Here is a 17,865-nt window from a genome sequence, read left to right as displayed (position 1 = left end):
GGGAGACTACTTATGTTAAGTATTGCAATAGCGCGTCATTTAAATTATTGCTTGGTGCATCACGTATTGCATATAGCTGTATAAGGCAGGCGAGGAAGAACGGCGCTCTTTTCAGTTAAAACTGGTACCCGATGCGCAGTAGCTTTAAGTTAGGTGAGGAGGAATATGGACGCTACACGTACGATTCGTTTCGGACGTTGACGCTGATGGCTCCGAACAGAACTCGTTCCCAGAAAATGGTGAAGACCAGGAAACCGCGAAGGAAATGACAGCTGTCATCAGCAGTGGCGGGAAACAGTGCTCCACAGCCCGCTCATGATCATGACACGACCGTTTCGGCTGGAAGTTCAAACGAAACGAGTTGAGTCAAGCGTGACAGGCTGGATTCCCGCAGGTGAGAACAGTATTAACCCAGGTATTGATTTTGAAACAAATGTTTATCCTTATGGGCGCAGGAGGAATATCTGAACATGCAGAATTGCTAAACATCAGTCCATCAGAGACAAAATTCACAAGAGTCAGTTATCCAGTTTGTAGAGTAGTGTTACAAATGAGCCAGACACATTTGATTTTCTAGGTATTTGCGACAAAAAGGGTATGCAATTGATGAAAAAGAGCATACCAAACCAGAGAATATTGAGGAATGAACTACTCTGGTCTTGATATTTGCCAGGATTTACCTCGAGCGCTATCCACAAAAGTATTTAGATATTGTCAGGAGTCGGGCATGTCGACATTATGGATTAGGCTGGTGTAAATACAATGAGCAGTTCCGTATGTCATGGGCAGTGTTACACCAGGAGCTGTGTTTGATGTGCATGACCCCTGCATATATGTCAAGGTCGTATGGTGGATCAGGCGTTGCCATGGGGAGGGGGGAGGGGCAGTACAGACCCTTGACACAAGCAACATCCATCAGTGCCCATGGGAAACCCCAACACTTCCAGCAATCAGAGACTCTGCCACTAAAGGCATAACTCCGTTCTGCTTGACTGTACTGATTTTTCCATCACAAGGGATAAATATTTCAAAGTGTCATCTATAAAGGATCTTTTAATCAAGTACATGCTCATTTAATTATCGTTTTTTTAAAGGATATAGAATTACTTCATAAATTTTGATGTACAAAGATATATATTTTATAAATTGGTAGTATATGATAATTAACGGAGATTGTTAGTGGCTGTATCCTCGAAGGGGGTTGAAGTAGCGTAAAATTATTGTCCCCCTGAGAGGATATGTAAGCCCGCATAAATCAAAGTAATTTTATATCTGCAAGTGTTTTAATCGTAGTATATTTGTTGGTTTTTAAATCTCCGGCTAAACCCTGTCAATGGTCGCCAGTGACTAGAGGGATGGTGTAAATCCTGCTGTGGTCCATGCAGGTAGCAAAGGTACTGTAAGTCCCCATGGTCCTCAGTATGGTGACCTCACTTTAGTTGCTGGTGATATATAGTCCAATTTTATCTATTGTAATGTTATGAATTGTCATATTTTATGGTTCTGTACTAGTTTTAAACATTTATCTGTGATAATCTAGTTGTTTTACTGTCCTTCGTCGACAGAATTTTATACAGTTTACATATATATTATTAAAATCAAATTTTCTCTCGTCACGATATGGCTGCAATACTGCCGATGTGACGTTAAATATTAACTCACTCACTCACTAAAGGCATAACAATAACAAGGGGAGTCCAGTGAATTGCGAACTGCTTGGAAGTTGGCCTGCAGATTACCCCATAACAGGATACGGCTGACTGGAGGAGTGAAAGACGATTTGAGAGCAGGCTGCATTTCTTATAGGAGCACAATGGTGTGACCATGTTTTTGAACAGGATGTGGCAAGGAAGAGACATTTAAAAAAATACACTGAGAGAGGCTGGGAGTTTCAGATTGTATGGGTTTGGGAAATGGTCAATGTTTTAGCTTATCCTCCATTGCTCCTTAATCCATTCACTGCTGTTTTTTCACAGCTGCAGGAGAAGTTGTTCCAACCAGTGATGTAGAAATACCCTCACACAGCTGCCACGTGGCCTGGAAGTAGTTACGTCACATGAGAGCACATAACTGATTTGTCAGTCAACAGGGATAGATGTGTTGTTGTGAAATAACGCCTCTGAAGTTTTCCAGCATACTTTCCTTCTTATTTATATTTCGTTTCCACTTGCTATTGTGCTATTGTGTTGGTGTTTATTCTTTGTGCCTTTTTGGTCTTATCTATATGTAATTTGTATTAAATTCCCGCTTGTTTTTTGGTGCTTTTTGTCATTGTGTATTATTGTTCCATTCCACTTTTTTTAACTCGCCATGTGGCAACATACTCATGTTATGAGTTGTGCATTCTTTTCTTTTGTATTTGTTATTCATTCTACTTTATTACCTATATCTATGTGTACGCTTTAAGTGTTCTTTTACACCCTCCTATAAACGAATGAATTTTTTAGTTACAAATTAACTTTCGTGCCGTGTTGTGATTGCACGTTTGTGAAGATGTCTTTGCTTAAATTACAGATTTAAGCCTCGTATTGTTTGTCACAGAAGCAAGTTCGGCAGGGATCCTCACCAATCTCATTAAAATCAGATCAAAGTTCTTGCTGCCCCTAAACAAAGATGTGAGGACAGCACATTACGGGTCACCTTTTGGGAACTTTGACCGCCCTCTGAAACAACTAATTAACAAGAAGTCGACATCAGCAAATTAGAAAGCAGCTTGTTCGAGTATTACGGCACTCTTTTCAACCTGGCGACTTCCATTTCTGACTACGCTTGAAAAATAGGTTGACAGTCCTCAATTAAACTTGTGAAAACTGAACAAACGAACATTCTGGAATGACAAATATATGGCTGCGATTGTCTGGCACTGCTCCAACATACTATGCAACGCCTCCTCAGTCGTAGGGGCCGTTACTGTTGTTCGGAATACCCTCTGTTAACGTTTTATGAGGTTGCATGATTAGAAAACACATTGTTGTGTAACTTTCATGATTGCGTAAGCGACGTTTTGATTGGTCGTATGAAAGGTGTCTCCGACGTGACCCGTAATGGGAAGTCCTCATATATCTGTTGAGCGATAGCATGAACTAAGATCTGATTTTAATGAGATTGGGATCCTCACCCTCTGTGTCAAGATTGCACATGGGGAGTAATGAGGCACCTCCCATCATCATCACCTCGATATAACAACGGGAGCGTTTATATGAGAATGGAAATGATCACCTTACTTCTTACATTATGATCTTTCAGACCAAAGTTATAGGTTTATATTCAGCTTTGTCCACTGGATACAGCCTTGATTTCCAACGACTGTTACGATGATGCCTCGTTCGGTAGGGGAGCACATTTTGTTAGTCTTCATGGGGTCTGGCATTCGTTGGCAGATAGACACAACTTTACACGCATCGTCAAGGCCTGACATGATCAGTCTCGTAGACAGCCTAATCTAAATCTTCTAAACTCTTCCCTTACACTTTGTCAGTGATCAGTGACAAGTGCTCATAAGATTGCTCACTTCAGCCCAGGGTTTGACGAACAGAGGTCACCTACACCAGGGTCCGACCCAACAGTTCACGGCACTTACATACAACGTCAGGACCATTGCCTAATTGTTGCTATACCTCCTCACTTTATGTGATGTCTCCTGTTCGTAAATGCTTCTTTACAGGGCTCTGGTCCGGCGCACAGCTCACCTGGCACATCAACAACCTCAATTTGGAAGTGCTCATATCGTCGATATCACACTGGCAGGAGCACCTCCGGTACACTCAACTTGCTTTTTCGACCAACAACATTATTTCAGTGGTTTGATGTATACGCTAACAGGGGACGACAAACTTTCACTCACTCCTTCGACTGAAGATCTGGACATTCCATCTGGTAGATTGGCTTGGTCTACGCTTTTTGGTCCAGCACATTCCAGGATGTAAGAATGTTCTGCAGACGCACTCTCTAGAGGAGGAAGGGCAGCTCCTTCCCGAGGTGTTTCTACTCCTATGTCAGCACCTAGGTCATCCCAACATTGACCTCTTCGCATCCTGCCAGAAGGACCGGATCTCAACTTATGTCTCCCCTTGGCGGTGGAGGTATTCAGCATCACTTTAGGAGGTCTAAGAGTGTATGCTTTTTGGCCACCAGTACTTCTTCTTAAGGTGGTGCAGAAGATCTGGGCACCCAAGAGGCTCACTCTGACTTTGATCGCGCCTGCTATATCTGCAAAGGGCCTCACCAAGACGTTAGTCTTCCTCTTGGCTCTGGTTACTAGGTGAACGAACTGCATGCATTTGAGCACATCCTTGTCTAATTTGAGAGCAGGGCGCAGAGTGGCGTTCATCTTGGGCTGTGATGTAATTTCATTGCCACGAATCAACTCCCAGACCAATCTTAAACCATTTTGCAGGCTTACGAGACTGCTGGCGTGGATCCCCCAGGGCCAATATCCCTCACGAGACAAGAGGGAATGCCTCGACCATGGCTCGCCACAGCACAGCCACTACCGGAGAGACGTAGCCCTAGAGGACGTGGAGGTCGTCAACAGATTTGAACTCTTGGTTGTTGCCCAGTACATCTGAAGGTATGCCAACCTGCCGTACCGTCTGATAAAGATGCATTAAGGAGTAATGAAGGACAAGTTAAAAAATCTAAATATGTTTTACATTTGTATACCTATTCCTGCATTATTTGGTCTAAATGCCCTTCCGTTACAGTAGTAGCTCCCCACAAAATCTTCAGATGTAACGTTCTAAGCAGTAATGTGCTCTTATGTGAGGTCACCATTTCCGGATCACAAGCCAGCTGTGTAAAGGTACAACGTCTTCTGCAGCTGGACCTCTCACAGCTCCGTCTTTCTGTCAAAAAGCAGCTGCAAATGTGTTAAGGGTGTGGTTATGCAGGATAAGTATACAAATGTAAAAAAATGTTACATTTTACTGAAATGGTTAATGGACGTCAGAATGGCACGAGGCTGGTTACATAACGGACTTCACATTTTGGGAATTCTTTCCTGTCATGGTGTCAGTTTTTATATGGTGTAAATTTCTGAAGAACAATAAAGTTTAAATCCGATAACCAGGCAATGGTCGATGTGCTCTACAGGCTCACTTTCAAGTGTGTTGGTAAGATTATTCATCATGCAGTGCCTAAAAAAACCCTGCTTAGTTAGGGCTTGCATAGTCAAGGGCATATGAATGCAGACAGCTAATCCAGATCATAATTTCAGAGGTTCGGAGGCACCAGACGCCGAAAACGGCTCGTCTCTGATTCCACACCACTCGAGGATATGGAAGATGAAGCTCATAGGTTACTAGATTCTTTGTCTTTCAACACCAGGAAAGCTTACCCCAAGGCATTAAAAGCACAGGTTGCTGGGCATAACCGGGGTATGGGACTTCTGACGCAGGACATAATGCTGCATTGGAAGCAGCTTACATTAAGTGTTAGGCATTCCAAAATGGATCCGAACGGTCTATCCTGTACGTTGATCATCAACTCGCAACAGGACAGGCGGGTGGGTCCCAAAGTAACCAACTTATCTAAATCATTCTTTCATGCAGATGGTTCATGTGTCAACAGATAGCCAATTTACAGCACTCCTGAAGAAGCTTCATTGATCTATGCTCTGATGCGTACAAGTCACATTCCTTACGGATTGGGGCGGCAACTTGATGTGCATCAACTCTGATACAACTAAATCTTGGGGTCCGTTCATTAGGCAGAAGATGAAAGTCATAGAACCGCCAACAATGTTGTTAGTACATTAAGGCTCAAATGACTTGGTTATGTTGTCAAGAACGAGTAAGACATCTTCGTCACAGACCTAAAGTAACTGAATTGGCTATTGCTCTTACTATCATCGTGTGGCCTGAGATTTTATCAAGGTGGGCACGGAAAGGGGATGATTCTGGTGAAGCGATGGACAGGAAGAGGAAAGGAATCAATCAGTGTGTATCTGTTGAAGTGTTTCTTCTTTGGGGTAATGTTGTGAAACATGAAATTGTGGCTGTGCTTTCAATGGACAGCGCTACCGCGACGAGATCATCGGCCCTGTTGTTCTACCGTTTTTGCGTCGTCATGGCCCAGGCATTACCTTTCAACCTGACAACGCCCGGCCTCATATTGCTCGACTTGCTCAGGATCTCTTCAACAAAAGCAACGTGAATGTCATCCCCTGGCCGGCTCGCTCCCCTGATCTATCAGCAATCGAGCACATGTGGGATGAGATGGATCGGCGCCTTCGACGTCAACCACGTGTTCCACAGACACTCCAGGAACTTCGAAACATGCTCCAGCAGATATGGACAGATATCCCACAGATCTTTGTGCGACGCCTGGTCAATTCCATGAGACGAAGATGTGTTGCTTGCATCGCAACCAGAGGCGGACACACACGCTATTGATTTGTAAATTGACATTTTGGCATGTACATGGTATTTTTAAATGAAATCACGCATTTTCCGAAATCAGTATGACAAATTAAAACCATTTGAACACTTACAGGAGTCTTTTATCTGTTGCAAGCCGAAATTGTTTCAGATTTGGTAAAAACATAACTTTGCATTAAATTTTATTCAATGTCACAGGAACTTTTGGTGTTCAGTATATAAAAATCATGGCACATAGCATCATATGCCTATCTGGCTTGTAGGAATCCGTAGCCAAGCTATCAGTCTGTAGCAGGCTTTGAGGACTTCATAGCTGATCAGATATATATTCACAAGATTCAGATTCATGCCATTTTCATTACATTTCAACGATAGACCTAATCTATGATATCAATACTAGTATTCAGAGACCGGAATTTATAAATACGTGATGTTAATCTCAATAAAATCCTTCCATCGTTAAGAACAAAACATAAATTTGACCATCTGTTGACTCTCAGAGCTGATGTCCAATGTTTCATTATGCACACTGGGATTACAGAGGGTCAACTGTGTGGGGTGGGGTGAGGGTGTGTCTGGCGGGCCTTATGCAGAAGATCCTGCCGGGGTCCATGCAGGAAGCTAAGGTACTATAAGTCCCAAAGGTCCCTAGTATGGTGATCACCCTTCAGTGACTGACGATCTCTGGCCCATTTTTATATTGTGCTGTTCTCTGATACTTATTAACTTTTAATATTCTCAACTAGTTTTAAATCAAAACTGTGATATACTAGTTATTGTACTGTCCATCGTTGACAGGTTTTTATTTCGTCTCCATATATGTCTTATTAATGTAGTTCTCGTCACGATATGGCTGAAATACTGCCGATGTGACGTTAAATCTTAACTCACTCACTCACTCATTATGCAGAAGATGATTTGTCTGGCAATGGGTATTGTTCAATAAGTAGAGTGCAATTGTTCATTTTATGTTAGTTTCGTGTGGTACCTCCAATGTTTAACCCAGCCCAAATTTTTGGACCCTCTCTGGGGGGTCTGGCGGACCTTATGCAGAGGAAAATTTGTCAGGTATGGGCCGTGTTGTACTCAGTAACATGTACCTGTTCATCTAAACTTACTTTCATCTGGTACTTTGAATGTATACTCCAGTCAAATTTTACCAGTGTGTCCACTGAGTGCATTAAGGGTCAACATTTGGGGTGTCTGGCAGGCCTTATGCAGCAGACGATTTGTCTGGCAATGGGTATTTTATACTTAGTAGAGTGTAATAGTTCATTTTATGTTGATTTCATGTGGTACCTCCATTGTTTAACCCAGCCCAAATTTTGGGACCCTCTCTGGGGGTGTCTGCCAGGCCTTATGCAGAGGAAGATTTGTCTGGCGTGGCCCATTCTGTACTCTGTGAGATAAACCAGTTCATTTACACTTACTTTCATGTGGTACCTCCAATGTTTGATCCAACCCTTGAATGGACCCTTCTTTTGGGGGGCCAGGGGCCACACGCAGCAGGGGCTCCCCGGCAGACATTCATATATGAATATGTTGGGTTACACAGTAAATGTTACTGTGTTCGGTTATTGGTACCTTGTTCGTTTGACCAAAGTGCTCTGGGCTGCCGGTCTAATTTGTATGGTACATTTGTTAAAGGGAAGGTGCATAGAGGGCTCATATTTGATATTTAATATGTATGCAGGAGTTTGGCTGAATGGAATAGATGACGGTGATGGTGACCCTTGCTATTATTCCTCTTATGTCATTGGTTTAGTAGGCTGGACGCTTGACAGCTATCGGTACTGGTAACCACCAGAAAGTGTAATGTGGGCTTAACTAAAGGGAGGTCAAAATATTATATATTTTGTATTCACAATCAGCAATAAACTGTGCCCAGATGTCTTCCAACAATTCAATAGTTTGTATATATTTCATCAAAGTATGCTTTCCTTTGGTTTGTTAAATTTTCAAATGTTGGTAATACATTTTATCAAATTGCATCTGCAGAGAAAATAATTTGAAACCATTAACGTATTACTTCGTGGTCAAAGGGAAACTACTTTCTATAAGTATTGCTTGGTGCATCACGATATGAGTCAGGCGAGGCAAAACGACGCTGTTTTCCATTGCGTTAAGTTCCCTCCCTTCCCTCATTTTTTAAACCATTAGTTAAAATGCTTTGTCAGCATATTTGGGAATGGTGTTTATTTTTGTCACTCCAGCATATTTCTGAGGTTTGTGTTTTTTTCTTCTTTCAGGGCTGCCGGGATCAACATCACTATGCCACATTTAGTCTATGACTAATAACTGAAACAAGACAAAGATTGCATAGAAATCCTAATGTTTAATCATGAGTAAGATGACGAAAGTCTAATAGGCGTGCGTGGTTGTTTGGCCGAGTGGTCGATGACGGTGCCCCTCTCTATTATTCCTCTCACGTCAGGGGCGTAGCCTAGGTAGCCTAGTGGTTATAGCGTTCGTTCGTCACGCCGAAAACCCGGGTTCGATTGCTGTCATGGGTACTATGTGTGAAGCCCATGTCTGGTGTCCCCCGCCGTGATATGCTGGAATATTGCTAAAAGCGTAAAACCATACTCACTCACTTACTCCTCTCATGTCAATGGTTTTTGTTGGCTGGAGGCTTGACAGCTACCGGTACTGCTGACCACCCACATGGTGGAATGTGGGCTTTACTTTAGGGAGGTGACCATTGGGTGCATTTCATTGGGGTACTTTCATTTGCCTTATACTGTATTTATAACCAGCAATAAAGTGTGCCAAGATGTCTTCCATCACTTAAATAGTTTGTATTTATTTCATTAAAGTATGCTTTCTTGGGTCGGTTAAACTTTCATATGTTGGTAAATGAATGGAAATCTGTATATTGTACTCACAATCAACAAGTGTGCCCAGATGTCTTCCAACAATTCAATAGTTTGTATTTATTTCATTAAAGTATGCTTTCTTGGGTCGGTTAAACTTTCATATGTTGTTAAACGAATTGAAATCTGTGATGCAACCTGATTTGTTGAAATCGTTAAATGGATTTTTTTCTAAATTCAAAATTTGAAAAACGTTCCATTGGACTTGGCGAAATGAAAATTATGTTTGATCCAAATTATTCAGAACAACTTCTCTATTTTTCACATTCTACGAATGATGTAGGGTTAGTTACCACACCTCCTCTGTGGTGTAGTGAATAGAGCGTCTTCCCCGAGAGTTGAAAGTCGGTTGCTCGATCCTCGTACAGGACATACCAAAAGATGGTACTTGGTGTTTCTCTGCGCTCTGCATTAAGTGATAAAAACAAGGACTCGTCAGATGTAGTCTTTATAAAGGAGGCGTTAAATGCATTATAACATGAATATTCCCTCAGTTTCAGGCAGTTCTTCAAGAAATGCGTTTGCAAAGAGTGAGTATACGTTTTTTAGAAAGTCTGATAGTTATTATATGAAACATGATTTCAGGTGTTTTATCAGGTGGTATATGTATAATTGGGTGCAGTTGGGTAGCTTACTTGTTAGAACACCAGCTCGTCATGCACTCGAAAAAAGATATGGTGCAAATTCCTCCCATTTATATAGCTACTATATTGCCTGAATGTGAAGTTAAACCACACTTGCTTTCTTATATACATTATAACATAATATTTTTTAATTTAGTTTACACGATATATGGCTTTTCCCATTGGACGAGAGGTCGGTCACATGACCCCGAAATTGACGTTCATAAGCGTATGAAAGACACAATTTGACGTTCATACGTTTTTCACGAGACCGTGTTCTTGAAATGACGTAAACACTGACAGACTACTTCCACATTCCCAGGAAACCCCTGGGAATTCCCTAGCACGAAAACATGGATAAGCGTTCTTTCTCATCATTTAGAATCTTTATTCTTGGTCTCAGCGTTTCAGTATACATTGAGAAATGTCAGAGAGCGTGACTGCATGATTGTTCACGAATATCCTCGCTACGGCCTATCCTAATGAACAAACGAAGAAATGCACATCTAAACTATCGTAGTTTCGACTCGATCCGTGCCTAGGCAAACATTGACCGTCTCCAGCAATCTATGAATTTACCATTGTGTCTGTTTGACGCATCTTTTTTTACCTCTCACGTGATCGGCCAGTTGATCAATGATAACTAACACATGTAACCGCCACAGGTTTATTAACAACTTCGGAAATCTCTCGGGTCACGTTTATCTTTTGTTGTATGGATGTCAGTGTAAACATGAAGTCCCACGTACTAAATAAAATTGTGTTTAGATCTTGGCCTACATCCTTTGAGGTAAGGAATTGTAATAAAATAATTATAAGAATTGACTTTAACTTTGTGTGAGTTCATTGGAGTATGAACCTTCATAGAGTGAGGGCCCAACATTGTAGCCCTCACGAATAACAAATCGAGAACATGCTATGCCAAGAGTGAGTATACTTAAAGGCTTAAGGCTTAAGGCTTAAATGGAATTGTGCCATACTCACCTTGATTATGTGTTGAAAATTTGACGGAATTAAAATAAACATGTATGCATGGAGTATCCTTCCCTAGGTTCTATCAGTACCGCTAGTTTTGTCTTCGGATTTAGTATGATAAAATATGTATGTATCGTTACAAGGCATGGTTGATGAGGGACCGACCATTTGATGGATAGGGGAGAGAGATGTGGGGAGAGAGAAATGAGGCTTATAGTTTTAAGATTTAACACGTATAGCAAACTAATTACTATATCCATACGGAAGATCAAAATAAAGTGCTGACGGGAAAATGGCAAGACATCATCCTCCAGTAAATGAATAATGCAGACCGACCGTGGCTACATATCAGTCTCGATGAATATATTATGGTGTGGCTCTGTGATATTTGCACTAATGCAAATTACAGTTCCATTATGTTTGTGCAACATGGATGATGTGAAGTGTGCATCTATTGTGACTTTGGTCAATTTATGATAGAATGACGGTCAGTGACGCTCGTATTATCACTCTGAAACGGAAGTTTCTATTGATAGAATATGGTGAGTGTCATGTGACTATGTTTTCAAAATAACTACTTTATCAAGAACCTCGCCCGTATGAAACTTACACGTCCAAGTTCGTGAGATTATGAATCTTTCTTGCATCTCGACACTGACTGAAATAAGTGTATGTAAGATAGAATCTTTGCTACTAACTTTTGACGTTTAACGCTATAATTATCCATGACGTGTACCGGTACTACAGATCACGTGATTGGTACACTCCGCATGGAACAGAGAGCCATAATGCCGATGGGTGAGTAGCGCAATCTGATGTCTAGTCAAACAATTTTCGATTATTGTTCGCCTGAAGATAATATTTTGAATATGCCATTAGAAACATATTCTTGTGTTGACTTGCTATTCTCTCGCTTCACCATGTTCACACGGTGGTTACCTCTATTCGTTGGCCCAGTTTGAGAACAGGTCAGTTGATGGATATATTAACACCCAATCCTGGCCATGGTAATATTGTCTTATTCATAATACCCATGATGGATGTAGCTTGTGGAAACGCTTCCCTGTCAACTTTGTTTTGTTTTTTATGTTTTCATACAATCGGTTTTTCTCACAAACATTAAAAAACATTCAATTTTGTAGGTTATGAACCAATGGTTGATGTAAATAACAACCTTGACAACAATATGAGCCTGTTGAGTTCGGAAAAAATGAATATGGGTGACAGAATATTTTTAGCAAATTGCAAGGGCCTAGCAGATAAAAGAAAACGTAAAGAAGTAATGAACCTTTGCCGAAAGAAAACATTTTCGACAATGTGTCTTCAAGAAATTTATATTTCTAAAGAAATCAAAACTTAATGAGAAATGATTGGAGACTTCAAAGTATAATAACGCCTTACAAGTCAAATGTAAGAGAAGTTCCTATTTTGTTCAGTAATAATTTAGAAATACAAATCCATCACTGCAAACACGAAAACGTCGTTTTTTTCCGTATATGGTCATTGGACGGAAAAACGACGTTATTTGGACGTTTTCAAACCATCGTTTTTCCGTCCAAATAACGTCGTTATTTGACATCGGAATTTACTGGGAGAGAACGATAGCGTAAAGCTCCTCCCTTTCTTGATTGACATTGTCAATCAAGCAACAGCGTCTACCGGTATTTCTACTTCTCAGATTTCATTGGTCAGTCCCCGCGTGTTAGATTACAGGCCCGCGTTTGACGCTGCACTCGAAGCGCTTAGCGGAAGTACTGAAATCAATCGTTCTGCGCATGCGGATTACTTAATGCCTTGACCAAATTTTCCGTTCTGTGCATGCGCGATTTCGCGTATTGTTTCCTAGATTTAATGTCACCACTATTTGACAATGGTTCATAAACACAGTCACGTTAAGGTTCGGAATCGTAACGAGTAACTCCATTTAAATTGAAGAGGATCCCCAGTGATATGGGAGATTCCAAGATGAAACTATTCTATGGCTATCTAGGCTGCCACCCAAACCGATCTAAACAGGACCCGATAGCTTATTGTATGCTATATAGTCATATGGAAGTGGACAAGAACTATACATTGTATTCCGGCCGATTGTTCTTGCATTTACTTAAAAGTCAGGGGAGTTGTTGAATGTAATTATTTTAATTATCAAATGTTGCCTATACACTAATCTGGACGAACTTCTCATTGTTCTGTTTATGTCATCCTATATACTATAAGTATGTTACCGTTCTAAAGTCAACCTCTCACATAACATTATATTGTTCATAGTATCAAAGTTTAATCAACAATATCAAGAGCAGCGATTTAAACCACTGAAACACCCAAACATAAGGCTGTTATCAAGCGCTAGTGCAGACGTGATGCATCGTAAAAACTGTATCGTGATGTCTTCAGAAATACAATTATACTACGAGATAGTACGGCTAACGCTGACTCCCCGGTGGAACAAAGACAATATCGCTAATACAGATATAACGTATTTGAATGTTAATACTAAAGACAAACAATCAGTATTTGTGCAGTGACGATATAACACGTATACACGTTTATTGTTAACTTTCATCAGTTTTACTCTTCATTTTAATAACTTTGTTTTCACATATACATGTTGCAATACCCGAAAAGCATGTTATACATAATTATGGGGCAGTTTTCAATCTTGTACTGACTTACTCTGGTGTTAGTGAGCGAAGTTTATTGGCTTGTGTGTAAAACCCCGTTTTTCTGGTAATCCTATTATTACTTAGTTTATTTCTATCTAATGACACCCTGTTCTCTGGATCATGGCTCCGTGACTATCCATAACAATTAAGGTGAACATTCAGTTCAAGTAAATGAATCAGTTTCTTTTGACGCTACAGTCAGTCAAAAAACCAATGCTGTGAGGTTTGATAACACACTTCTACCAGGTCGAACATCGTGGATCCTCATTTTCTGCCTAAAGAGAATCATAGTTCATATGCTAATCCATCTGCGAATACCCTCCCACTCAAGATGACCTTACTTGTTGCTAAATCTATCATATATGACCTGACCTAAATAACCTGGACAGGAAATACTGCTGATAGCCTCTGGTCAACTCAGCCGCGCCACCGCAGAATGTTCGTCCAACTCTGCAGGGGGCATTCTCAGTGGCTTCAAACGCGCTGAAATGTTTTCGCCTTGCATCAAAGATGGTGGACAAGTGAAATCGTATGAAATTTGGCTATTTTAGGTCCTATCTCTTTTTTGATTACCCAATAAAGTCAATTCATAGTTACACGGTTGTGAAGAAGCTTACAACTTTATAAGACTTATTCATCTCATTCCAAAAAAGCTACTCGCGCTCACATCAAGTTGTAGTTATTATGTCACTGTTTTATTTCTTTAAAAATATATTACATGTTCAACAATAACAATTAAGATGAACATTCAATTTCCGATATAAGTAAATGAATAAGTGTGTTTTCCGCCACAATCAGTCAAAGACCAACGTTGTCCGGTCTGATGACACACAATCTACCAGGTAGCACATTGTGTACACCCTATCCCCATTGAAGTCTCCACTGTGGGTATTCCTGGGGACGAAAAGGCCCCATGTACCTAGGAATTTCATCAATACATTCATGCGCGGCATTCTCTGCCTAAAGAAGATCATATAGTTAACATGCTAATCCAACTCGAACTACCATCCCGCTAAAGATGAATGTTTTATGTAACATCTAACAGGCCCAGATTTACGCACGCACGCACGCACGCACGCACGCACGCGCACACACATATTTGGATTTACCAATCCCTGAATGGAGAAGACGTGCGTTACGAAGCTCCTCCAAGTCATCATCAATATTCGTATATGTCTGTGAGATCATTACCCATCCAAAGCCGAATATACATTTATTGTGTTTTCTTGACAACAAATGTTATAATTGGGATAACACTTTCTGAGTAAAGTACAGATTCTCGTACTTTCTTGGGTTGAGTCCCGTCCGGGATTTGAACCCACACTGTGAGTGAGGCACCCAATCGCCAGAACACAAAGTTGGCGATCTAACCCAGCCACCGAACCAAAAATGTTAGTCCAGATGACGTATACTTTGTGTACTCCTCTGACAAGAGAAAAATGGCACGGCTTCTATGACCGAAAGCTTTGAACCAACAATGCCTTTAAGAAAGTGGTCAACAGTAACACACATTATATTTGGATACCACTTTCTCAGTAAACTACATATTTTTAGGGTGGAGATAATAGACGTTGATGGTTGATTATCAATGGACAAATTAAAGCCAAAACTTAACTTATGAATGATTGGTAATGGGAAATGGACAATGGGCAAACGGGAGGCGGGGTAATCAGCGCCATGCCAGTTATCTGTTGGCTTCCCTTGTTGCGTTCCCTTCTTTGCTATCTTTTTACTTTTGTTGTTCTTACAGGTACAAATATATGTTCTCTGCCTCATAGCATTTAATAAGATGCACCTGATGAAGGAGAAAGTATATATTCCGAAACGCAGTGTTCCTCCGTTGACATCCATAAATATTTTTCCTTGTGTGTATCAGTTTTCTTAATGCCCTTCAAAGACTCAATCTAGCTTTGTTTTTAAATGTGGTGATATTTGCGTAGAATATAATATGGTCATGCCTATATACATTTGGGTCTTTGTCTACATAAGCATTTAGACATACAATTTAGAGCTAAGGACATTGTTAATTCTGCAGGCATGAAGTACACGTCATAGCAAGCTGTGATCTTTATTCATACTTTAGATATTCGTAATGGAGATCTGTAACTGAAGTTTACCGTAATCTTCCGCAACTCTCACCTCCTGACCAGTTGAACGTCTTAGTGCATTCAGATGCCATTGTAAAATTCCAGGCTGCCCCTCTTTCTGTGATGTTTTGACGGATGAAATCTATTGCGTTATAATAATCCCTGTTTGCTGATATATAATATGTACATGTTGTAAAATATTTACGATATTTTAAACGTGTAATTCGATACATATGCAATGCAATGTGAACATAAGTGCGGATGCACGAAGGCGGTTATAGTCATAGTTATACTGCGATGGATGTAGGGGAATGGTAGGGGGGTGTATGTATGTATGAAAGCACGAATACCGATACATGAGGGCGGATATAGTTATAGTTCGATGGATGTTGGGGAATGGTGGGAGGATGGATTATGTATGAAAGCATGCGCATGGATCCATGATGGCTGACGTAGACATAATGGTGGGGAAAGAAGAATGTGATGTGATGTGTGTGTGTGTGTGTGTGTGTGTGCGTGCGTGCGTGCGTGCGTGCGTGCGTGCGTGCGTGCGTGCGTGCGTGCGTGCGTGTGTGCGTGCATGCGTGCATGCGTTGTGATACGAGGGTTGGCGAACATGTTGTCAGATGATTGTGGGAGTAAGTTAAGTGGTTGAGGATGTGGCAGGTATGAGTATTGATACATGCAGACTTGGGGTTGGGGGACTGGGTGTGCCTGTACTGAGGTCTTTTGTTTCACTCACTTATAGTGTTTTCTTTCACTCATATACTGTTTTACGCATTTTAATGACTGAAACTGTAGTGACTCAAAGGTCATACTGGCCGGGCATTCAACATATCTACCCCAACTAAATACGTAGCCATTTTTATGGTGTACAATTCTTCTTCTACCTCACACACACACACGCACGCACACACACACACGCATTAATTGTTTTATTAAATGTCTCTTCGAGAGTCAGTAAGAAACTAGAAATAACTGCCTTTGTTCTGTAAACCTCACCAAGTTTCAGCTTTCGCCTCTTCCTTTGTGGACTGAGGTTTCACATTTGTAATATGATCTCTCTTATCTGTCTGTACCATCAACTTAACTGCCCTCACCCCCTGCAGTTTTCCCGTCCCATATTGCCAAGCAGGTGACCCACAAGTAGGAATACCGCCCTCCCTCAGTCCAGTGATACTGTGCCTAGCACAATATGTTGGGGATACGTAGCCTTGCTGTGGGCAAACATTTTGTAACAATTTGGCAAACTTTGATATGTAAACAGCAAATATTATTCAGTTTTATTTCAACAAAAACGGAAAAAATCGGATCCTACTTATTTTGTGGATACCATAACAATAAATCAAGCCAATAGATCGTTTGAGCTGGCATGAATATAAAAAATAATTAGCAAGTCGATAGTCATAATTCCCTCTGTTGGTCCCACGTGAAATGTTCTTCATGAATAGATGGCTGATAGACGTTCGACCGAATAATTTCATTTGCTAACTTCAACTGTTCATCTAATTTCCATGAATGTATGTTACATAGTTCATATGTTCATGGGCTTCTTCACTGAATGTATAGTGTGGAGGACTACTTCACTTGAGGATAAGTAACATAAATAATGATGATAATTATGATAGTATTGCCATTATTATTCCTTCAGATTATTAAAAAAAAGTTATTATGTTTTCATAGAGAGAAAGAGGTATGGAGATTGTGAGATTATTTTTAGCATCTGAATTGTTAATATAATTCTTAAAGATATTATGTTTTGTTTGTTTGTTGTTAAATGCTGCACTCAGCAACGTAAGGATATTAAAACATTACATTTAGGTTCAGTTGTATTTTTATATTTGTATCATTTTGCAAATGGTACAGAGACCTGATAAGGGATATATAATAATGTATAGTCGCTATTCTTAAAGTAAGAATATGTTAGATTTATCAACCAGAAATATTGCACACAAGAGGATAATCATATTTCATGACACTATTCAACGTCGAAGTCAACGATATTTGTGTATGTTATTGCTACATGACACGGATACGTCATGATAAAGCAATTAGAAATTGGCATTTGATGATATAAGATAGCTACGCGATAAATCACAAAGAACAAAGAAGGAAGCGATATTTATTTCACGATAAAACATTGTTCTATCATGACGTCATTTATTGAGATTCGAACATGCACTCGCAACTTGAAAAGTAAAATTTGTAAATTTGACCTTATATTTGAGAGGTATGTGTCTAGTGAGTTGTTCCCAATAAATGTTGCT

The 17,865-nt window shown here is 40.4% G+C and overlaps 1 protein-coding gene across 13 annotated transcripts in view; it reads left to right on the top strand.

Moving 5' to 3' along the window:
- The window catches only part of LOC124119213 (protein mono-ADP-ribosyltransferase PARP15-like), a 162,804-nt gene that overhangs the window by 83,481 nt on the left and 61,458 nt on the right, over nt 1-17,865 (top strand). For 11 of the 13 annotated variants that reach the window (XM_048387058.1, XM_048387057.1, XM_048387055.1 and 8 more), the window contains one exon: nt 9,745-9,780. The exons of the other annotated variants lie outside the window; for them this stretch is intronic. In XM_048387058.1, the coding sequence (XP_048243015.1) occupies nt 9,745-9,780 (36 nt within the window). The remainder of the gene's footprint in view (nt 1-9,744; nt 9,781-17,865) is intronic. 13 annotated transcript variants of the gene reach the window in all.

The sequence above is a fragment of the Haliotis rufescens genome, unplaced genomic scaffold (assembly GCF_023055435.1).
Source record: "Haliotis rufescens isolate VD_foot unplaced genomic scaffold, xgHalRufe1.0.p SCAF_64, whole genome shotgun sequence".
NCBI classification, from domain to species: Eukaryota; Metazoa; Mollusca; class Gastropoda; order Lepetellida; family Haliotidae; genus Haliotis; species Haliotis rufescens.
This window is presented reverse-complemented; position numbering and strand designations above follow the sequence as displayed.